The sequence below is a fragment of the Tenrec ecaudatus genome, chromosome 7 (assembly GCF_050624435.1).
Source record: "Tenrec ecaudatus isolate mTenEca1 chromosome 7, mTenEca1.hap1, whole genome shotgun sequence".
NCBI classification, from domain to species: Eukaryota; Metazoa; Chordata; class Mammalia; order Afrosoricida; family Tenrecidae; genus Tenrec; species Tenrec ecaudatus.
The window spans coordinates 119,797,746-119,822,838 of NC_134536.1; the positions used below are offsets into that span (position 1 = coordinate 119,797,746).

Consider the following 25,093-nt stretch of genomic DNA (forward strand, 5'->3'; position numbering starts at 1 on the left):
CAAATCTGCCTCAATTGCTTACCACCATTAATTCTAGTGAATTCTCAGTATCAATTTTCTGAATGTGAATGGATAATTTCTCTTTTGCATCTTTATTTATGCCATATTCTTGGCCTTTGCAGTTCTGTGTGGACACTTCCTTTTCTGAGAAGCGCTTTTTCTGGCCAGATAAATGAAAAAATCACCTTCAAAGGCTCAGGATTTGTATTATCATGCTGATGTATCTCACATTCTGATCTGTATAAAAACATTTGTATATGTATGTATGTATGTATCTATCTATCATCTATCTAACTTACATGAGTTACTACCTTGGAATTATTTAAAAGATGGGGACAGTTGCCTATCCACAACTAAGGCTTATCCTAAGCAATCATTTAAAAATTAGTAAAAGAATGAGGACGTCTTTGTTTCCTTCTATGAAACGAAGGAGGCCTAGTATTATAGTAGATTATCTGTTGGGCTGCTAACTGAAAGATAAGAAGTTCAAAATCATCAGCTGCTCCATCGGAAAGAGATGAGGCTTTCTATTACTATAAAGAGCTGCAGTATTTTCAAGCCACAGGCATGGTCATACACTGTCCCATACGGTCGCTGGGAGTTGGAACGTACTTGATAAATTTGGTTTGGTTTTCTATGAAGCTAGTGAAATCTATTCCTTTGTGTCTGGGCTAGATTGGGCTCACTCAGATGATCCTGAAAAGAAATTGACAGTAGGCAAGCAAATGGGGCCCAAGTGTCAGGTATACCCTTGCGAGATACATTTCTAGTGGAAGTAGTTATAATTCTGTGGGACTGGGTCAGTTAGCAGAAAAGGGATTAAAGATCTGACTGTGACTTTGAACTAAGCTGCCAGTTCAGCAGAAGATAATCACTGCAGAATAAAGCACGGTCTCCCTGTTTTGAATAGGATGCATGTTTCACAGCATGCAGGTCTATCCACTCTGAGGCAGAGAACATTTCTGTTCTAGTTAATGAAATGTAAGAAATAAGGGACAATTTTAGATTGGTGGACAAAGTAGTTCATGAAGTTAGTCCTGACCTGAATAAAAGTAGAAAATGAGAAAAATCTTCTTTCCATAATAGACAACTTTTGGAAGAGTGATTATAGGTTTTGTTAAAATCTTGTTCTCCAGAAATACAAACCTTGGGTTTGTTGATTCATTGATCTAATAATTTAATTTAGTAAATATTTGCTGCACACCTGTTATATGCCAGACACTATTCTAAACACTAGGAACCCTCATGCTTCAATGGTTCAAGACTTAGCAGCAACCCAAAAGATTGGCAATTTGAGCCCAACAACTGCTCAAGCCCTGGGAGCCTAGTGATTGCACATTGTGCTGCTCACCACAAAGTCAGCCGTTCAAACCCACCTGCTGCTCCCTGGGAGGAAGACTTGGTTTTTGACTCCAGTAAAAAGTTCCTGTCCCAGAAATCCACAGGGACAGTTCTACTGTGTCCCACAGGGTCTCTTTTAGTCAGCATTGCCTGGGTGGCAGGCAGTGAGAGAACCATGCAAGCAGCGGTCCACTCCTGTAGATTACAAACTAGAAAACCCTGGGAGGCCGTTCATATTGAGTCCATATGACTGTGAAACCAGAGCTCTGCTGGTCTAGAGGTAATGCTTTGGGCTGAAATCCATGAGGTTGGCAGTTTGAAACCATCAGCTGCTCCAAGGGATAAAGTCAGGAATTTCTACTTCCATAAACAGTTACAGTCTTGGAAACTCACAGGGGCAGCTCTATGCTGTCCTATAGTATCACTATGAGTTGACATCGACTTGATGGCATTGAGTTTGTTTTGGGGTATGAATGTCTTGGAAGTGACAGCCTACTGTAGCAATAAGAGTAATTCTAAACTTATCTTCTTTAAAAACTAATTTTATTCTCCCTGTATTGCCCCTCACACTCCTGGTCCTGAAGGTATCATCCGGGGTGATACTGGGAGAGTAGAGGGTGAGTGGGTTGTAAAGGGGGAACTGATTACAAGGATACACATGTGACCTCCTCCCTGGGAGACGGACGGCAGAGAAGGCGGGGAAGGGAGACTCTGGATAGGGAAATATATGACAAAATAACAATCTATAAATTATCAAGGGCTCATGAGGGAGGGAGGAGTGGGGAGGGAGGGGGAAAAAAAGAGGACCTGATGCAAAGGACTTAAGTGGAGAGCAAATGCTTTGAAAATGATTAGGGCAAAGAATGTACGGATGTGCTTTATACAATTGATGTATGTATATGTATGGATTATGATAAGAGTTGTATGAGCCCCTAATAAAATGTTAAAAAATAAATTAAAAAATAATTTTATTGGGGGCTCATACAACTTTTATCTTCTGTATTCTATTTTTAATAAATTATCTCATTTCATCTCACAGCCATTGAGTGGTATCTGACTCATAGCAACTTTATTGAGCAGAGTAGAACAGCCCTTGTCATTTCTGAGACTAAATCTTTACAGGAGGAGAAAGCCTCTTATTTCCCCCACTATGTTAGACAGGGTTCTCTAGAGAAACAAAACCAGAACACTAACAATTTTATATATATTTAGATAGATAAATGATTATATAACATAAGAAATAAACAGCTAATTAATCTATAAACAGTGCAAATGGCTCAGTGCAACTCACTTCCATGAGCCAGCTAATTCACTGACAGTCCTTCAAGTCTTGAGGGCTGCAGGGTAGTCCTCTGCAGAGCAATTCAGGCTATCCACACACAGGCAGCAAACAGCAAGGCAGGTCAGGTCACCAACAGTCAGCCAGATGACGAGAGGTTCTGACAGTCCCCAGCTCAAGAGATGTATATACCAGTAGCATGGCAAAACAGGTCTTGAAGGAACCTCAAATTACAGCAACACAGTCCATGGGTTAGATGTCCCACAGGCACTGTAGCTTACAAATTGAGGCACAGAACAAGCAAGGCAGCTGCACACTGGTCTGATGATCAAAGAGAGAGAGACAAGAAAGACAAGGCTCGTTGAGCCATTTAATTCTCCACCCCTCAATAAATCCCACATGCGTTCATTGGCCATGTTGGCATAATAAACCTCAACTATCTCACCCACAGAGCTGCTGGTAGTTTTGGTTAGCAGCCCAACAAGCAGTCTAATCCATCATGCCTTTTTTAAGCCAGGGTTCCTTTCATACATTAGCATATAATTCTTACATTACTATTCTTTGTTTGTTTCTTTCTTTCCAGGAGTCAACTTGACAGCTCGATCCAGGTCATTTGCTGTTTTGCCTGTGACTCAGTCTGAGAGGTCGGCCATCCTCCTGTCTGCTGCCCTGTGCTCGGCGGTCTCGTGGCTGGCTCTATGCTGTCTGGTGTGCTGCTGGTTTAGGAAAAGCAAAAGCAGAAGTACATGGTTTTGTTTCATTTTATTATTTTTTTAATGAAAATAGATTTAAAAGTCCACCATGTCAAATAAATTGATTTTCTTCCCCAAAGAGAAATGTCTGCGACTGTAACATACAAGTCACATGGCTTTAAATAGTTCAATGCCTATAGTAAAGCAAAATGGATCTCTGGCAGCGTTGTGTTGGACTGCTAATGACAAGGTTAGTGCTTCAAAGCTACCAGCTGCTCCAAATAGAAATTGACTTGATGGTAGTGGTTTTTATTAAGAGTAGGAGGAAGACTTACCCAATTTTAAGTAAGAATAACAATAATAATGTATACTTATATTTATTAAATTCTCACAGGGGGCCAGCTTCTAAGTATTTGAGGTACAGGAATTTATTTGTATCTTGTAAAAAATAATCTTTAAGGTAAGTGCTAAATGGTATTCTTCTATTATAAGTGTGAAAAATAAGGCACAGAAGGTTAAGTAACTTGCCCAGGACACATAGCTCTGAAGAAATCAGACAGTTTTGTTCTTGATACCACATTGTGACACTCTGTGTTTCACTAGCCGAGTGCACCTCACATAAGGTAAGTAAACAATAGGGGGAAATGCCCTCCTCTATTTCAGAGAAAGCTCGGGGTTTCTTCTCCAGAAGTATAGAACATAAATATACCCTGGAATATTTTCCCAGCAGCAGGAGATCAACTTTTGAGGTGCAGACATGAAGAACTACTGAGGGAAAGGGGTTGCGTGAAGGAGGCTTCTTGATATCATTGTACTTTGTGCTTAGAGTGGAGAAACGAACGGCAATGGTAAGGCGATGGAAATTTCTGTATCCTGCATGCTTCCATATTCCAAACTGCTGAATTGGTGGAAGAACCACTCATGACACTAGGAGACCCATGTGATAAGCGGGAGTGAGTATAAAACAGGGAGAAACAAAGAAAGTCGAAGAAAGCCTCATGGGGCCCCTGGTAACTTCCATGGTTCCTTCTGCCACTGAGTCCCCACCTTATCACCCTGGGAAGTAGGCTAACTTCATTGTTTCATGATCTTGTTGACACATTTACAGAAGAAATTATACGAATTTAGTATAACCTGCAATGAAAAGGAATTGACTTGCCTACCCATCATGTGATTAACAGTCCAGACATGATAGCATCTTCTGTACAATTGTAACTTCATAGGGAAAAGTTCTCTCTTGTGACAATTTTTGGGCATTGGAGAACATTTCCAACAGGAGAAACATTTTATTTTTTAAATTCAGGGTAGGAATGAAATCTGGAACTGACATTTAGTTCTTGCTCTGCTATTTCTAAATTGTGTCAAGTGAGACAAGCAACATGCTTGCTGTATTGTAGCTTCCTCACCAGCCCGGGCTGCTGGACACACTGTAAGGCAGAGGTACCCTTGGCAAAGTGAATTTCTCAAGTGAAGGTGCTTTGAGAATGTTCTCACTAGCCATGGTCATTTCACATCCTGAAGGTCCGTGAGAGGGAAACCACAGCCTCACTCTCTGGAGGCAGTGAGAGGCTCACTAAGGGACAGGCTGGAGGATCACTAAGCCAGGCTTAAGAGTAGACAGCACAGGAAGTAGACTTCACACCACTTCTGTAGACTGGCTGCTACTAGTCACCACCCCTGCCTGGCAGCACCATCCTCTCAGCAGGGTATAATAGGGACCAACAGTGTTTTATCTTAGCCCCATCTTAGATCCAAGAAATACCTGCCACCTGTTGTCATGTGCCATTGAGCTGATTCCAGCACATTGAAACCTTGTAGGACAGGGCTGAACTGCTCCATAATCTCTCCTAGGCTGGGGTCTTTACGGGAGCACATCTCTAGAGGTTCTCCTGCAGAGCGGCTAATGGGTTCAGAGCTGCCAATCTTCTCATTCACAGCTGAGCACTTAACCATCGCAGCACCAGGGTTTCTTAACTGCCACCCACTTGTCTTTAAAAAACGGAAGCGTACTTCATTTTACTTAGGTAACATGAGAAGACTTTAAAAAGGTTTAGATTTTATGTTCAAAGGAAAAGGCTTCTTAGTTAAATCACCCATCGCAAAGAAAATGATCCCTTAGCCTGTCTTATAGGTGAAGCTTTTGGATGTAATTTGGCTTTTTTTGTTGTGATTGCCTTTGCTTTTTCAAATGATTCCCTCAAAGAATGCAATGGCAACAATGATTCCAGCTTGTCGTTCTGTATGATATTTTGAACATTTTCAGCTGCTTTCAACAGCCAGCTTCATTGAATGCCTTATATAAATCCGTATGCTCTGAAGTGCATGTCTAAATGAAAAAGTGGGAAATTCAGTGGCACCATCATGACCATCATGAAACAGTTTTGTGCTAACATAGACCAGCGGAGGAGACACAGGGCCAGGCTTTTACATCACACCAGTGTTTAAATCCAGCTTTTCTTCTTGGTCTGGATGACTGTGGATGAGCCATTTAACCGTGTATTGGTCCAGTTGCCTCATCTGTAAAATGAAGCAGTGTAAGAGAGGCGTGCAGATGTTAAATTCATTTTCTCAAGTAAAATGCTTTGAGAATCTTAAAAGTGTCATCTAATATTGCAAAATAGTGTTTCACAATTTCATTACAGCAAACAGGTATGTTCTGAGTATCTGGGGGATGGATTCTGCTTTGTTTATTATCCCAGAAACACTGTGGGTAATAGACCCGTCCTCTAACTGTACCATTGCCATTGAGCTGATTCCTTGTATAGTGACCTTGCAGAACCGAGCAGGACTCTCCCATACGTTTTCCAAGGTGGCGTGTCTTTATGGAAGCAGATTGCCACATCTTTCTTCTAAGGAGTAGATGGTGGGATCTAACTGCTGACTTTTAGGCTAGCATATGGGTGCTTAACTGTTGCACAGTCAGAATTCCTAAGCCAACGTAGAATTTAATGAAAAGCTCTTAACAAGGTCCTTAATTAACACTCGGTCCTAACTTCAGCTCCTATTTCCCACCTGGATGATCCGTGATGAAGAACTTGCAGCTCTCTAGTTGTCATTTGGGCACTTGCTGGAGAAGAGGACACTCATCTGTTCACTCTTTCCTTTGGGGGACCCGAATTGGGGTACTGGAACCCCCTTTTATTATTAATGAGGCTAATATGGGAGTTTTAAATTACAGATATGGTCAAGTGGGCTTCTCAGACCTACAGCGACTTAGCCCACTCAGATAGTACAAGATGATCACAAGCTCTCCTAGTTGGATCCTTCTCTGGTAAAACAATGCACACTCTGGTGAAACAGAATAGATCATATTCATTTTCTGAAAGGCATTGAATGAGAGAATAGAGAGAGCTCATCATCTCAGAGATCTAATTGGGGTACATTGGGGCTGAAAAGAGACTAGGCTGCTCTTTTCCCTTTAACCAAATTATTTTGGACCACAAATACCATAGAGCTACAGTCACCGCATCAGGAACCAGGGTAACATGCCCGGTGTTGCCCATTGTTTTGTTGATAGGATCACCAGAGTGAGGGAAAATGGCGAGGACCTCATTCTGTTGAACATCCCTGTGGAGGCAAGAGAAGTGTCATATAAGTCATATAAGCCTCTGGCTCCCAGTGATCATATAAATCCTGTTTGACCCATCAGTGCTCTGTGGGGGTGATTCAGTTCTTGGTGCTATTGATATTTTCTGGAAGATATGGAGAGTCCTCACTTTCATAAAGGTAACAATCTAGTTGTAGAGAATAATATCCATGAAAGAAAGAACGAGGGAGAGTCAATAATGTGTTAGGCCGGGTTGGCTGGGACAACAGATCCAGTGACACGCATATATGTGTAAGAGAGAGCTTTATATCGAGAAGTAATTATATAGCAAGCAGACATCCCAGTCCAGATCAAACCAAGTCTGATACTAGTCCATAAGTCCCTCTTCAGACTCACCCAGCCACATGCAGTGATGTACTAGGCACAAAGGTCCCAGGCAGGTGGGTGCAGAGTGTAGATCCAGTGGCACTGGAAAGATCACAGGGCTCTTGCAGGTTCCAGAGTGCTTGCCAGCAGGAAGGTGAAGGCAGAGTGAGAGGAGGAGGGTCTCAGGATCCTCTTTATGTGAAGGCCACGCCCACAAGGAGTCACCATCAGGCTGTGACCTGACTGACAGGTTGAAAACCACACCTACACTTTTCTATATCTTCAAGTTGACATGAACATCTACAAATCTATAACAACCACAGTGACTTTACTCCTGTCTCTATGTTTGCATCCTTTTGGATGACAGCCTAAGGTTGTTAGGAGTCAAAGAAGAGAGGGCTCAAAGGGGATGGAACATCTAGGAGGAAAGTCTTTCTTAAAGTGAAAGAATGATGTGTTTGTGAGAATGTGTCACTGAACTCATTTTGTTGTTATTGTTGTTGTTTATTTTAATCTGCTATTGTCAGGTAGCTCTGGAACAGCCACTGTTCAAATTTCCATCCAATCCTCCATTATCCTGAGTTAGGTCAAAGGTAACTCTGCTCTTTCTTTTGTTTGGTTGGACATTCCACCGTGCTAGACTTCAGGCTATGCACGAGGAAAATGAGAGTTTGGAGAAAGTGCTCTCCAAAGGCCATCGTAGTTCAAGCCTTCTTAATCCCATGGCTTTATGCATTATATTCACACAAGGATATTTTGTAGTTTCTGTTTCTGCTGTGGGGGATATCGGGTCGTTTCTTATCCCTCTGGGCTTCTTTCAATTGTACTTAAATGCCAAGAGATGCTGGAGGAAAGGAAGCTCCATCTAATTCAAAGGAAACCAAGCCAAATGCCTTGAGGTCATTCTGACTCATGGTGACTCTGCCCCAGCCTCCTGGTGAGCAGGCAGGCAGGGAATCCTCCACAGAGGCACACACTCTCTAGTCACTTCTTTCTCTTCCTGTCTGGTGATGGAGCTGTAGAACTCACAAGGAAAGCCGAAGACACCTTTTGTCTTTTGGAGAAGGAATAAGATCTCACCTTGGTTCTGCCCGATATTGTCTGTGGTTTGTTGAGCAGAACGTTTTCGGTTTTGGTGTTGGTAGTATGTTATTATTTTTCATCTAGCGTTCTTGCGACTTAGTTTTTGTTGGCTTTGTAGTGCTTTCTGCTTGGTAAGCAGCCTTTTCGAGCTTTTCTATATCATGTTACCTTGTGAAAAAGGAAGATGAGTAACACTCATTCTTCATTTTCTAAATCAACCTACTAGCCATGCTGGGGCCTTATCCTTTTGTCTCATTGGTCTTAGAGATCGACCCTTCACACCTGTTGCTATGTCGGTTACCTCCATGCCCTCGTTTTGCACTTTCAATCTTAGCTACCTGTAGACACATTTCCATGTGTTAAACATCCTCTCCTTCTTTTCATGACTCGGCACAGACTCTTAGTTATATTTTAAAAATGCACAGTGAAAGAATCAGAAAGCCATTTATGAAAAAATGCACCGTAGTCACTTTTATTTATTTTTTAATCTTTCTGTATTTGTCAAATTTCTGAAATCTGCAAGCATTACTTTAGAATCAGAAAAGTTAACTGCCTCTCTACCTCCCCCAAATCCTTCAACTTATAAACCTACTGGTAGTGTGAACAGGTAGACAGGTGGTAACTGTGCAGAATTAGTAATTTCTTGTCCTTTTAAGAGTCTTGTCTCAAGTCCCCTTCACACCCTTAACAATTCATCAGAATCCCCAAAAGCTTTAGGCTATATGGAATCTATCAATCAATATTTCAAAATTAGCAGTGAAGACAAATTTAGTTACTTAAATTACAGTAGCAAAAACACATTCATTATATGTTTATGTAAGGCATATATTTTTATTTTTCAAGACTGTAATCCAACCCAACCCACCAACAAAAAAAAGGAAATTAATGAACAGTGTGGCTTTTGCTACAGTTTTGTGTATTTGTAAAATGTCTTTTATATGTGCCTTAATAAATATCACCTGGTTTCTCATAGCAGCTTCTACATTTACTCTATTCGATGTTGGTTGAATTATATGAAGAAAAGGAAGCCCTGCCAGCACAGTGGTTAGTGCTAGTAGTGATTTAATAACAGAAAGTGATTAAAACCTATCAGCCATGTCATCAGAGAAATCCATAAAAGATTTCAACCTTTCAAGCCCTAGGGCTCATTTCTACCCGGTCTTATTATAGTGTCACTATGAGTCAGAATTGACTAGTTGGCAATAGGTTTGGTTTGGGATTTCTAAGTGAAGAAAATTCAGTCTTAGGCAGATATAAAGTAGAAACTTAAAACCAAATTCATTGTAATCGTAACAATTCCAACTCACAGTGACCCCAAAGGACAATATGATCAGTATGAAAACATTCGTTGTTTACATTATTTTTACAAAGTCTTAAAAATCAGGTATATATTTTGACTTAAAGTCCATTTCAATTTGAACTGACCACATTTCAAGTGTTCATTAGCTACTTAATGACTATGCTAATGGAAAGCACAGTTTTACATCTTATGGCTGAGGGTTGGTACATAGGGTTTTATTTGCTATTTCTTAAGGCTCAAACATGGCAATTATGAGAATGACATGGGACTGGACAGTATTTCGTTCAGTTATACATCGGGTTGCTATGAGTCAGAACCAACTCAATAGCCATGAACAGTAAAAGTTTTAAATATCTTACATGCATTCTATATTGTACTTATAGAAAGAAAAAACAAAACTCACTGCCATCAAGTCAATTCTGATATTGGCTCAAGAGGACAGAGTAGAGCTGTGTTGGGGTCTGTGAAATTTGACATCTCTGTGGGAGCTGATAACTTCATTGTTCTCCTGAAAACTGGTGGGTTCCAACCATTGACTATGTGGTTAACAGCTCAATGAACCCCCCAGGGCTCCTTGCACAAAGGAGCTTCCAAAATTTCATGTAAAAATAGAATTAAAAGATAACGGCATTTTCCACAACCTTTTTGAAGGGTTCCCTTGTATCTATAGCAATCATTAGGGGAGAGATAACAAGGAAGCACTTAATGCAGAGGGTCCACTAATAAAAATGTACTTTTCCTCTAAAAAACAAGTCATAAACAAACAAACAAACACAATAGCCAATCACCTGATTTGTGCGTGTGTGTTCATTAACACAGAAACAAAAGCTGAAGAGACTTCTGAGTCCCAGACAAATGACCAGAGGAATCATATTCCTGTCTTAACCAACCGCCAGGGGTCTCAAATAGAGAAGAAGAAGGACACCTCCTTGAAAGAAGAAGGTAAGTGCACACCATGGGGACGATTTCCCAGAGACACCAATTGTGGGTGAGCCCTCACCTCCTTCTACCCCTGGCTGTCCATCTCTGCGGCAAATATGTTTACAATCCCTTCCTTATCCCGCCTGCCTTCTTCTCAAGGAAATTATACCCTAGCAGAGAAATATGCAAAACCAGTCGATCCACTCAGTTATTACCAATTAGTCAAGGTGACATTTGTATTTTCCCCCTCAGTAGATTATTGGTTTAACATTTGAATTTGATGCAGGGAGAAAGGGAAAATAGACTATAGGCATATAATCTTTCCTTTAGCTATTGCAAAGCTGCCAGTTTGGCAACATTATTAAATTTGAGAAAGAACAGGGTGTAGTTGCCAAATTCTGACTCTGAAAGCGAGATTGAACATAGGACCCGCAAGAAATAAGCAGGCTTTGTGAAACTCTGCTTTGCTGTTTAGTCATATATTTTAGCAAAATGTATTATTCGCCTACTTTGTGTGTTGTACCAGATAATCTTACTTGCTCTATTGTACAATTGTCATTAGCATGGGTACCAAATAGAGAAGAGATAAGCATTTGCCCCAAACCAATGCTTTGGTCTTATTATACCCATGACTCAGAAAACATGAAGCCAGTGGGTCGGAACACCAAATGACTGCCAAATATGAAGATGACATATGAAAAATATTTACGTACTTTCCATGGGTCCAAACCCTTTGAAACATATGTTGTCAATCGAAGACTATTCGGGTTTTGCCCTAAGTAAAAGCCAGTGGTCCTGACGTTTTCTTCTTTAAAAGGAATACCAACCTTCCTAGTTCCAAGTGCATGATTAACCAACAAATAGCCACCCATAGTTCTGGCTCTCGCAATTTGATTGAATTTTCTGTGTGTCTGTGTTAGATTGTTTGCCTATTGGTTTGTATTTTCCTCATAGGGGAAATTAAATTATTGTTTTAAATGTCTTATATTTTTCTCAACAAATTGGCCAGCAGTATTGGCTTCTGCGCTGACATCAAAACTGGTTGAGGGTGTGGGGCAGGCATGCATGCGAAGAACAGAGACAGACAGAAAGACACTGGGGCTCTTTCTTGTTCCCATCTACTGCTATTTTAATTTTTGTTTTCTAGAACCCTCTTGTCTGTATGACTGCATGGAAGTTCGAGACAGGTGTTTGAAAACTCTTGTCTGAGCCCAGCTCTGTGAAGATCAGCCTAGGCAGCTGAATTCTTCAGCAGAGGGTTGGAGCGATGCTAATCTCTCCTCTGATCCAATATGGCCATCTACATGAATCTCAGTTGCCCACTTAAATTAACTACATTAAACAGTCCACAATGCCTGGGTGTTTTATTAAGGAACATTTTTATATGGTGGCTCATTAATAAATTATCAGGAAGAAGACCAAAGGGACAGGGTGTCTGTGAACGAGTTTAGATTGAAGAGATGGGAACGTCAAAGAGGCCATTTTATTAGGACAGCCAGTGAAAACTAGAAAGATGTGTTATTCAAATTCTCCCCTGGGGATCCTACAGGATTTGCTTCCTTATCGTCTCAGCTTTGTGCGCATCTTAAGAACACCGTTTCCAAGGCATGTAATGAGGCATCTCCTGCTTTTCTTTGGAAATTATTGTCAGCTAGAAAATACCTAATTGTTGCTAGCTTTAAATAAATTCGTTCTTAATTCCATCGTTTCCACAGTACTTTAGTTTCCTTCTCCCCGCTTTGGTTTTAAACTTTTGACAGTTGCTGATAAACCGTGGTTGACTCTTCCGTCTCGCACATCAGCAATTTGCTTTCACTAAGCACTACCTTGGCACTCAGATTACTTAGTTAATGGTACTAAGCATCACCCATGTCTGGTAGACTGAGACTGTAAACTCACCACATTGTAACTTTGACCGAAAATCCATGCCTCCTGTGCTAGGGATGGCAAACAAACTGGTCGAAAGGGCTAGACACTCTAATATGTGACTATAAACATGGACTTCAGAAATTTCTTATCTCTACCACTTTAGAAACCTTTGACATATATAGGGTGTATTTTGTGAATCTAAAAATGTTAAAAATAATCATTCAAACTTAGTGTTGTTTAAGTATAAGCCCATGAGAACGCCAGGGTCAGTAGGGAGGGGAAAGGTGGTATCAAGACAAGGGACAAGCACAGCATCCCTGGGAATTGAACCTCTATTGAATTCCCTTGGACCATTGACCAGGGGAAAAGATAGCCTTGCTCTCAGGCATAGTGCACCAGAAAGTAAATTAATGCAGAGATATGTTAAATTGCAATCGCTTTTGTTTTTCCCTTTGATTCATTTTTAGTTTGTTCTAGATTTAATTATTTTTCTGTTTTCTTTCGGATTGAAGTTCTTCTATTTTATTTTGTTGGTGATGGGGGTACTATATGATTTTCTATATATGAAATTCAGAATAGGTAAATCTATAGAGAGTAAATTAATGGTTTCTTATGGTCATGACAGGAGAGTTTAGGAAGAAATGGGGAGCTAATAATGATGAATTCAAGAATGAATAAAGTGATGTGAAATTGATTGTGGTGATAATGGAGCAACCCTTTATAACATATATTTAAATTATTGAATTATATAGTGCATGGATTATATGTCAATAAATCTGGTAAATATTGAAGAATAGATACACATATTGTAGTACATTCATGCAATGGAGTATTATTGAACAATAAAAAGGAATGAACTACTAATATATGGGGCAGGGAGAAAGATGAGCTGATAGCAGGGCGAAGTCTAACGACTAGACATTATTACAAAATTACCTTGAAAGCAAAGTTCTATTTGGAATTTATTAATAAATATGATGTCCAAGTTATACAAGAAAAACTTATTTAAAAGTGTGCATGAAAATCCAGAATTTATTCCTTTAAAAAGTTAAAAAAGTAAAATAATAAGAATTAAGAGGTTGCCTGACAAACACTATGAGGAATTCTGACATTACAGTAGAACCTTGGGCCTTGACGCTAATCCATTCTGTAGGGAGCATCAAGATGTGATGCAGTCGAGTTCTGAACCAATTTTTCCCATAAGGAATAACTGAAAACAGATGAATCCTTTCTCGACCGCGACGTTTTTACCCTAACCTTGCCATTTTTATACTAAACATTACACAGAAATTTCAAAGTAAATGAGTTCAGGGTTAAATAATATAATTTAAATAAGAGACATAACGTTTAAAAAGTTTTTAACAGCTACAGTATGGCCCATCCCTTGAGATGGATGAGGGTCTGGATCGGTGAACCCGGATGTGGCGAGGAGGGATGGAGAGAGCCATTGTTTGCAAGGGGACTCGCCTTCCATGAAATCAAATGGTTGCTGCTTTTCTGGAGTTTTTTTTCCCCTTGTTTGACTTTTTGCACTAGGAGCTGGCTGGATTTCTCTTACAAAAAAAATCTCTCTAATGTGGTCTGCTGTTGGTGTTTCTTTAACTGTTTTCTAAAAGGGTTGACTAAATTATCATCAATATCGATGACACGGTTAACCAGTTCCTTATCATGATGATTCTCTTAAAAAACTCTTCCTTGAGACCCCCATTTTTTATCTAAAAATAGTAAAAACCCTCGAAAACTAAGAAAATTATAGCAAAACACTTAGCACACAACCACGCAAGTTTTAAGCAACACATACAAGCAATGCTGACTGCCGCTGAGTGCCTGAAAACAAAATGACGTGCGTTGGGTCAGATTCTGATGTTTTGTTGGAGGACCAGTGCAAAACTGTCTTGACATTTCGTGTCAAAGTCCGATTATGTGGAGTACTGAGGCGGTGGAGTACCGGGTTCTGCTGTATCTGTAACTGGCCTCCCATCACACTGAATAAGCGAATGCTGGGAAGTCTGCTCAAACAAAGACAAAGTATATAAATTAATTCCCATCAGCATTTTAAAATACGAAGAATTATAATTGGATGGGAAACAAAATCAAAAAAATAATGCTGGAGAAAATATGTGAAGCTTTCCAGTTGGTATAAATGTTCCCTGGAGGTAGCCCTGCATACACACTACGAAAGCTTCTCTCTGCCCAGCACAATTCCAGCTATTTTTGGATACCCCCATGTATATAGATATCTTTTTATAGCATTCCAAGTTCTGGAAAAATAACCTATCAAATTAAACCAAATAGCAATTGCCTACCATGTTTACAGTCCCATATCAAAGCTATGGTACTTGATGCTGAGATTTTAAGTGTATTTCCTGGGGTGATGCTGCTCTTGCTGTTCAGGATGAGCATTGCCTCTTTAATTTACCACTGCTGAAACCCATGCTGAATTCTAGTTCCTTTTCTTTTTTATAAAGTCCAAATGCTCTGTAAAGCTAACATTTGATGCTCTCTCAATAGGGTTTAAAAATTAGTACCGTGGGATAATCAATGGCACTATAAACAGAAAATCCTATGCGCAATGGAGATGATTCAAAAGATCCTCTACCACATATTAACAAGGATGTCTCTAAAGTGAACGAGAGTAAGATAAAAAAAAACAACCAAAAACACAGATACAGGGATAGCTTCTGGGCTTGCGCTTAAGCCTAGCTCCAATCTGAGAACAATTAGTGCTTACAACATGGCTCAGCTCCATACTTGCCCTCATGAAGGAAACACAAAAGATACGGGTGCTATAGCCAAGTGCGATGAAGCAATTTGATGGTGCCTGGCTATCAGAAAGAACAGCACCTGGGGTCTTAAAGGATTATTTCCCAGCAATTATCTATCTAAGTGAGATATCAACTAAACCCACATGGAAGAAGCACATCAACATCTGTGATCCAAGGCCTATAAAATATATAATCCAAATGCAAAGGAGGGAATAGTATTAGAGCTTAAATTGTGAGATTCTGGTGTGCATAAAACTATGGATGACAGTGAAAGCCCAAAATACACTTGTAGGATCTACACAGGGAACAAGTCTCCAGTAGCAATAATTGAGGGATAAGAATAACCTAGTTATCAGACAGAGTATTAACGAGATGACAATAGTATAGTGAAATGATAAATCTGACTTGAATATCTAAAACCTTGTCATTTGATCTACCCTCTGAGCAACTTTGGGCTTGATTTGTTTTTTAAAAATATTTCTGTGTTTGTTTGTTTGTTTATATTGGGGTTATCTCTGTTGTATTTTGTCATTATTGGCAGCCTTCTTGACTCTCTGTTCCACATTTTTCTATTTTTCAGTGTTTAAAACCCAGGACAGGTGAATCCATAGAGACAACAACTCAGATAAGGGTTCCTGAGGACTATGATGGGGGAGGTGGGGTGGGGGTGATAAAGGAGCACTGATATCAAGGAGTACAAGAAGGAAGACAATATTTTGAAACTGTTATAGCAAATACACAAGCTAAGATTGAATTATGGAAAGATTGATTTCTGGATAAGATCCTAATAAAATGTTTTTTTGGGGGGAAACTTTTAAAAATCAGAAGAAACCTGCATGTCAAAGTGTTTACATGTGGATTAGTGAGTTCAGTTAAATTCAATTTACTAAAATACCATTGATGGAATATTATAGAGCTACATAAATGTAAACCAAGGGATTTTTCTCTTTTTAAAATTGTTTATCTTATCTTGTAAGCAATGTATTGCTTATTAAAAGTAAATATACAAGTCATAGGGAATGTTATTTATTATTGCATATACAAATACATACACATATACACACATCTGGACCATATTGTCACCATATTGACAAATGAGAAACTAAGGTGGAGTAACTTTTATGTCTACTGATCACCCTGTCACTTCTCTACATCAGAAGCTATTTGTCTCAAAAATTCAGAAAATTTTGGGATCTTTGGAGCTGAATTTGGCCACTTAGGTGGTGCAAATGACTAAGTGGTTGACATCTAACCCAAGGACTAATAGTTTAAATCCACCCAGAGGTATCTTGGAGAAAAGGTCTGGAGATCTACTTCCAAAAAGTCATCATCATTGAAATTTTTATGAAGCACAGTTTGCTCTGATACACATCAGATCCATCAGTTCTACTGTGACACATGAAAGATAACCATTTGTCAGATTTGACTCTATGGAAACCGGCTTGGATTTTGGTTTACTACTGAATTCAGGTAATCAATTTCTTAATGCAGGATATAGAAATTTGACTGAAAAAATATCAGTAGGATTCATTGTTAATGTCCTATTGTCAAAAAGTGAAAAACTAGTATTCACTCCACCATTTATCTGTCACTATGCAGAATGTCTTGGCTTGGGTCTTGATGTGATGGTGGGTGCTATGTACCCGATCTTGCTTTGATGCTAGCAGCTATGTAAACAGCATTTCAAATATCAACAGCATTATCCAAGATGAGAGGTTTAGGGGCAGATTTTTAATAAGAACAAACTACAGATAATAAATAGGCCGTCCATTTATGAGGTAGGAGCTCCTAAAACCTTCTAAATATCACTGTACAATTGTCAGCTATAGAGTCCCTCAAGCAACTAACTCTTCAAAGTACAGTCAGTTAGACTGATGCGGATGAAGTAAAGATTTGGGAACCTTCATTAGGCATGACTAAAAGAGCTGCAAACATCCACTAATAACCAGAACATGGAATGTATGAAGTACGAACACAACAAAATTGAAAGTCATGAGAAATGTAACTGAACACATAAAGATCAATATCCTAGATATTAGCGAGCTGAACGGAAACATACTGTTTACTATGCCAGGAATGATAAATTCTAGAAGAATGGCATGGCATTCATTGTCAAAAAGAACATTTTAAGATCTATTATGAGCAAAAATGTTATCTGTGATCGGATAATATCTATATGTCTGCAAGGAAGTCTAGTTAATACAACCTTTATTCTAATTTAGCACCAATCCAAAAGCAAGTGATAAAGAAATTAAATAATTCTACCAAGTTCATCAGCCTGAAATTGTCCAAACTTGCAATCAAGATTCAATTATAGTTATTGGCTCTTGGAATGTGAAGGTTGGAAACAAAGAGGAAGGAATAGTAGTTGGAAATTATGGCCTTGTGGTAGAAATGAAGCAGAGACCATGATAGGATTTTGCAAGACATATGACTTCTGCATTGCACATACATTTTTCAACAATATAAGCATCAAATATGCACAGGGACATAGACAGATGGAGTACACAGGAATTCAATTGACTGCATCTTTCAGAAGATATAATAGAAAATCTCAATATCAGCATCCAACATGAGGCCAAACACTTATAGTGGAACATAATTAATCATATGTAATTTCAGGTTGGGCTTGAAGAAAATTTAAACAAGTCCCTGATAACTAAAAGATTTCCTAGAATATAGTTTACTTGAATCTCAAGAACGTATCAAGAACAGATTTGATGGTTGAACACTGGCCACAAGACCTGACAAAATTCAGGTTGCCATCAAAAACACCATACATGAAGAAAACAGAAGGTCATTAAAATAATAGTAATAATTTATAAATTATCAAGGGTTCATGAGGGAAAGGGGTTGCGGAGGTAGGGAAAAAATGAGTTGCTGATACCAAGAGCTCAAGTAGAAAGTAAATGTTTTGAGAATGATGAGGGCAACATGTGTACAAATGTGCTTGACACAATGGATGTATGTGTGGATTGTGATAAGAGTTGTACAAGCCCACAGTAAAATGATAAAAACAACAAAAAAAGACGAGAAAGAAAGAAAAGATCAAGGGTGATGTCAGAAGAGTCTCTGAAAGTTGCTCTTGATTGTAAAGTAGCTAAAGCCAAAGGAAGCAATAATAAAGTTAAAAGGCTTTTGAGAAAATTTCAAAGCGCAGCTGAAGAAAACAAACTAAAATATTACAATGAGATCTGCAAGAAAAAAAGCGAGAGAAAGAAAGAAATGTGCAAAGCCCTGTGGTTACAAAGTCAATAAGAAACAGCATGGTCAGCATATCTCAAACTGGAAGAACTGAAGAAAAAAATCTGAGCTTCCAGATGCAATATTGACGATTCAGTGGACAAATTATTGAATGTTGCCAGATTATCAAAAGATGATGAAAAGAATAGAGTCAATATACCAAAAAGAATTAGTTGGCATTCAACTATTTGAAGAGGCAGCACATGATGGAGGAGAAAGAGTACCGAAGGAAAAAGTTGCGTTGTGCTTTGGGCATTAACAAAAACAAAGCTCAAGGAATTTGGAAGACAGAGACCTAGTCAGTCAATTAGAAGAAATTTGTATTTCTATCCATTCCAAAGAAAGGTGATTCAATAGAATGAGGAATGTATCCAGTTGAGGGATAACTTAAACAACTTTACTATCAGACAGATTATTGCAAACTTGATTATGGTGGACGGAATTATGGTATAGTAGGATACCTGGTCAGTTGACTACCCTCTTTACCTTGAATTTGCTTTATGCTTAACTATCTCTCCCTTGTTTTATGACAGACATTTTCTCCCTGGCTAATATTAATATTGCTGGTGATCTTTCTTCCTTTTTATTTTTTTCTTTCTGTTTTATTTTTATTTTTATCATTTCTATTATACTTCCCAGTTTATGAACCACAGAAGGGGTGGACATAGAGACAATAGCTGATATAATGGTTTATTGGGGAAGCGGAAAGAGAATTGGGGAGCAAATAGTGCATGCAGAAGGGATGAGAGTGCACTAGAATTGATTGTAATGATGCACATAGAACTTTCTTTAAAAGCAACTTAGCTATGGAAATGTATGATTGTGAATTTTATAAAACTAAAAAAATAAGGAAATTATACAACAATATCATTAACATCACAAGCAAGTAAAATTTTGCTAAGCATCACATGACAGGGAGCTGCCAGAAATTTAAACGAGATTCAGAAGAGGCAGTGGCATGAGGGATATCTTTGCTGAAGTCACATGGATCTTGGATGAAAGAAGAGAATACCAGGAAATTGTTTACTTATGTTTTATTGACTCTGAAAAGGCGTTTGACTATGTTTATGATAAAAAGTCTGGGTTACATTTGAAGAGTTTGAATTCCAGAACACCTCCTTGTACCTGGAACAGAAGAAATAATATAGAAAGAACAAGGAAATACTGCAGGGTTTAAAATTCGGAGAGGTACCGTGTATACTCGAGGATAAGCTGACCTGAATAGTTTTACCACAAAAACTGCATTTAAAAAAGTGCTGACAAACTTGGTTTATACATGAGCTATACAGTGTGTGCCGTGACTGGATCATTTCTCCATTCTTATTTAATCTGTATGCTGATTAAAATGATGAGAAGCTGGACTATATGAAAAAGAATGTAGCATTAAGATTGGAGGACACTTCATCTACAAGTTGCAATTTGCAAATGAAACAGCCTTGTTTTCAGAAGGAAAGGAGGGCCATAAGCACTTACTGATGAAGATTAAGGCCTATAGACTTCAGTATGGGTTGCAATTTAGTGTAAAGGAAACCCCAACCCTCTCCACTGGACCGGTAGACAAAGTCATGGTAAAAAAAAAGCCTGAAAATGTCAAGTATTTCATTTTGTTCTTATGTTTGATTCCAATGTTAGAGAAACTTTGTCAATCCATCTTGTCAAGGACCTTCCTCTTTTAAAGTAGCTGACTCACATGATGGCCTTCTCGCAGGGCCAGTTTTGCCTGACAGCATGTCCAAAACATATGAGACAAAATCTTGACATCTTTGCCCCTAAGGAGCATTCAGGCTGTACTTCTTCCAAGACAGATCTGTTTCTTGTTTTTAGCGGTCCATGACCCTCCAATGTTCTTCACTAACACCACCGTTCAGATGCATCATTTTAATGCACCAGTTCTTCCTCAGTCTTCCTGACTCAATGTCCCACTTTCACATTATATGAGATGATTGAAAATACCATCACTTGGGCCAGATACACCTTTGTCCTCAAAGAAACATCCATGTTTCTAGTTATTAAAAAACGTTTTGTGCAGCAGGTTTATCCAGAGCAATATATCTCTTGACTGCTTGCATCCTTGAGGGTTCATTGTGGATCCAAGCACGGCAGAATCTTTCAACCATAATTCTCCTTAGAAGTGAGGTACTTCATTTCTGGTACTTTGGTCAGTAAAGACCAGTCCTTGGAAAAGGGCATCGTGCTTGGTAAGCTAGATCAGTGAAAAGTAAAAACCCTCAAGGAGATGGATTCATCCGGGGGCTGCAACAATGGGCTCAAACATATAACACCAATTGTGAAGATGATACAGTACTGCTATATAGAAGAGATTGCTGGAGGTCGGAAACCACTGGAGGGCCCCTCACAATAAGAACAGAAGTATTCCCACATAATTAAAAATGACAGGCATAGCTTTTATTTGTTGCCTAGGAAATTTTGCAGGCCAAAAGGGGTCAATGATAGAATAATTACAGCTAGCCACTGTTAAACGTAAAAAGAAACCAGTGAGTCTACCTCTTTATAAAGATGTGATAGATATACCTTATGTTTTATTACATTCTCCCGAAACTCTGGTCTACTTCAAGAATGGTTGTTTGACTCATCTTCCCTCTGTAAGAAGGACAGGCAGTTTGAAGCTCCACCTTTCCATCTTAATGGGTTGTCATCAAGAAGATGGAGGTGGAAAGGAAACATGCCTGGTCAGATATTTGGCACTCACTATTCTTCCTTCCAAAATTTCAAGCATTCAGCGGAATGCCTAAGGACACATAGCTGCTGTAAATTCATTTTTTATCTAATTTGTCTGAGATCTAAGCTTCTTGTGGAGGTCCGAGATCAAAGGATCTGATTCTTTCTCATGCCGGCACTGACATATAATGTGTGCTGATTTAGTTCTGTCTATAACCTCACAGTGGGAGGTGGCCAGCCTTCCTGGGTACCTTTAGCATGAACTTTCATTTTGGCTAGGGTGTCTGTCAGGTATGTTGCTGATTGGAACTACCATGTAAATAATTCATGGGGAGATTCAAAAATGTTTGGGGGCCTGCAAAGCCAAGGCACCCCTGTTAGTCTTTTATGACTAGACACAGACTTAACGAACAAGAACGTACAGATTCTCAATGAAGCTCTTTAAGAAACAGGGTAACAATATCTTCAATGGATTGAAAATAGATGACTTGCAGAATTTGATTCCTTCTATGTGAATTGGTATTACTTTTACTAAATGATATAATTCAAAGCTTTAGTCCTCAAAGGAACATCCATTTTTTTCATTTTTATGTTTGCTTCTACCCAACAATTTATTATTTGTCATCTTTGTTTATTTGCTGAGACTAATAAATGATGTTTTTGCTTAGTATAATTGTAGAGATAATATTAACCTCATTGTTTAGTAAAGGATAGTGAGAGAACCAGGTTGAGCCATTAAAAATATCATTTTCTACCAAAATTCAGAGTGCTAAGAGGAAGGAAAGACCCTCTACCAACAATAGAAAGAGCTTCACGGGTCAAGTGAGAAGTCACAGTTCACAGTTGAGGCATAAATTGAGACCAAAAAATGTCATTTGTGTTGTCAAGGAACACTTTCAGAAGGGGTCTCATCGGGAGGGTAGCTAACTAGAAAATCCTCATCGATCTTAGGCATGGAATCATTCATATGGTTATGACAGATCCAGGTTAAGCAAAAATACTGTCGGAGAGATAAATTAGCAGAATTTTGGTCAATGCATCATGGACACAATAGGACCCACCATGTGGTTACTTGATCTCATTATAAATCCCCAAATCAAAGCATATTGCATGCATTCATATTGCTAACGTCTCTCTTCAATTCATTTTCCATTCATTATTCAGTTAACTTGAAAAAGGAAATTGGTACCCTATATAGTAATGCTGCCTTTTATAGTGTGATATAAAGGAGATTGTCTCATACAAAAACCAAAGCAACTCTCAGACTGAGGAAGGAGCATAATAAACAGGTTAATTCATTCATGTTTTCATTTTCTATTGAAGAAAAGTTAGGGAAGTTGGTGGTGAAGGATGAGAAAACGAGGGATATGGCTTATAGATGACACCTCCTTCCAAGAGGGTCGTAGCATTCTCAGCCTCTTCCCTGTGTAATATATATGAAATTTGACATTGGAATGCATGGCATAATCCCGGGTAGCTATCCATCAAACTTGCATAGGTCCAAGTGGATATTTTTCTCAATTCCACATTCAAAGTTTAATTTTACACAGTGTTGTATGGTGCTTAGGACACAGACTCCTCTAAAGACAAAAAAAATGTAATTGGATCCTATAAAGGAATCCACTATTTTCTGCACGGTCTTGAAGAAGTTATTTATTCTCTTTGTGCCTCAATTCTAAAAATGTAGCCTCCCATTTAAATTAGTGCTAATAACATCACTCACTTCTGAGGGTGGTGGTGGTGCTTACATGCCATATACTTGGTTCTGACTGAGAATGATTCGATGTACAACAGAAGGAAACAATGCCCAGTCCTGTACCATCTCACACTTTTTGTTATGCCAGAACTGATGTTTCACTGTGGAAATCCACCTTATTGACAGCCTTTCTTTTTTCACTGCCCCTTGATGTTACCAAGCATGACATCCTCCAAGATCGAGTCTCTCCTGACAACATTTCTGAGAATGGCCAAAGTCTTGCCATCCTTGCCTCTAAAGAACACTCTGCTGTTCTTCTTGCAAAGCAGATTTCTTTGTTCTTTTGCTAGTCCATGGACTTTCAATATGTTCCCCAAGCATCATAATTCCAATGCATCAATTCTTTGTAGGTGTTCCTGTCGAACTTTCACATGCATTTGAGGTGAATAAAAATACCATGGCCAGACATGCCTTAGTACTCAAAGTAATATACTTTCATTTCAACAATTTAAAGAGATCTTGTGCAGCAGATTTGCACAGTGCAATGAATCACTTGATCTCTTGACTGCTGACTTCATGCGCATTGATGATGGATCCAAACCAGATGAAATCCTTGAGAACTTAAATATTTTTCTCTAGACCTGTTATTCTAATTGTGATGATTTTTGTTTACTTTAAGTTTAATCCATGCTGAAAACTAATCTTTGATATTAGTCACTAAGTGCTTCAAGTTCTTCTCATTTGAGCAAACAAGGTGGAGGTTGTTAATAAGCCTTCCTCTAATCTTGATGTCAAGTTCTTTTCTATAACATCCATTTGCTTTGATTTTTTGTTTTTGCTCAGAGTACATATTGAATAAGTTAGGTGAGAGGATACAACTCTGATGCACATTTTTTCCTGATTTTAAACCACTCAGTATTCTGCTCCTGCAAGTGCTTATTGATCTAAGTATATGTTTCCCGTGAGCACAATGAAGTGTTGCGGGATTCTCATTCTTCTCAGTTCTATCCATAGTAGTTCTAATCCACACATTCTCATGCCTTTGGGCAGTCTACGAAACCCATGTGACATCTTTCTGGCATTCCCTGCTTTCAGTCAAGGTCCATCTGATGTCAGCAATGATTTCCCTTGTTTCACAGCCTCTTCTGCACCGAGCCTGATTTTCTCTCAGCTCCCTCTCAATTTACTACTGAAATAACTGTGGGATTATCTTCAACAAATTTTCACTTTCATGGGACGTTAATGATATCGTTCTACAGTTTTCACATTCTGTCGGGTCACCTTTCTTTGGTATGCATACAAATATGAGTCTCTTTCTGCCAGTTGCCCAGGGAGCTCTCTTCCTAATTTTTGTGGCAGAGAGAAGCGAGTACTTCATCAGCTTGTAGAAATATTTCATCAATACCTGGAGACATATTTTGGCTAATGCCTTACGTGCAACTTGGACTTCTTCACTTGGGACCATTAGTTTGTTGTTGTTTTTGTATTGTTTGTTTGTACCATTTGCTACTTATTTAAATGGCTGGATGTGCACTGGGGATTTGCGTTTGTTTGCTTTGTTAGTGCACTGACTGCATGTATTCTTTTCCTCTTGTTTTGATGCTTAGTGAAACATTAAATATTTTGCGTATTGACTCTTTTAATATTGCAACTAGAGGTTTGGATTTTTTCTTGAATGCTGTCAGTTTAAGATATACTGAATGTGTTCTTCCTTTTTGACTTTCTACCTCTAATTCTTTGCACAATTTATTTCAATAGTTAGCTTTGCCCTCTCAAGCTGCCCTTTGAAATGTTCCATTCAGCCCTTTGACTTCATTTGTTCTTTCTGCTTTACCTTCTCTGTGATTAAAAGAAAGTGTCAGACTCTCTTCTGACATCCACTTTGATCTTTAATTTTTTCTTACTTTTTAAATAACCTTTTGCTTTCTTCATGTATGATGTTCTTGATGGCATCATACAGCTCATCAAATCTTTTGTCATTAATGTTCAGTGCAACAAATATTTTTAAGGCATTCTCAAAATTCCAGTGGTAGATATTCAAGGTCATATTTTGGCTCTCATTGATTTAGTTTAATTTTCTTCAGCTTCAACCTGAACTTACATAGGAGCAATTGATGGTCTGCTTCACAGGCATCCCCTGATCTACTTTCAACTGCTGATATTGAGCTTCTCCATCATCTCACATTGATATTGTCAATTTTGTGTCTGTGCAATTCATCTGGAAAAATCTGCATTATACTTGCCCCTTGAGTTGTTGAAAAAAGGCATTTGGGATGAACAAGTCATTGGTTGAACAATTCTCTCATGTGATA

General features: G+C 38.7%; 1 protein-coding gene across 1 annotated transcript in view; it reads left to right on the forward strand.

Moving 5' to 3' along the window:
- The window catches only part of PKHD1 (PKHD1 ciliary IPT domain containing fibrocystin/polyductin), a 588,229-nt gene that overhangs the window by 556,951 nt on the left and 6,185 nt on the right, over positions 1-25,093 (forward strand). Inside the window, exons 65-66 of the mRNA XM_075554069.1 lie at positions 3,204-3,362; positions 10,428-10,550. Of these exons, the coding sequence (XP_075410184.1) occupies positions 3,204-3,362; positions 10,428-10,550 (282 nt within the window). The remainder of the gene's footprint in view (positions 1-3,203; positions 3,363-10,427; positions 10,551-25,093) is intronic.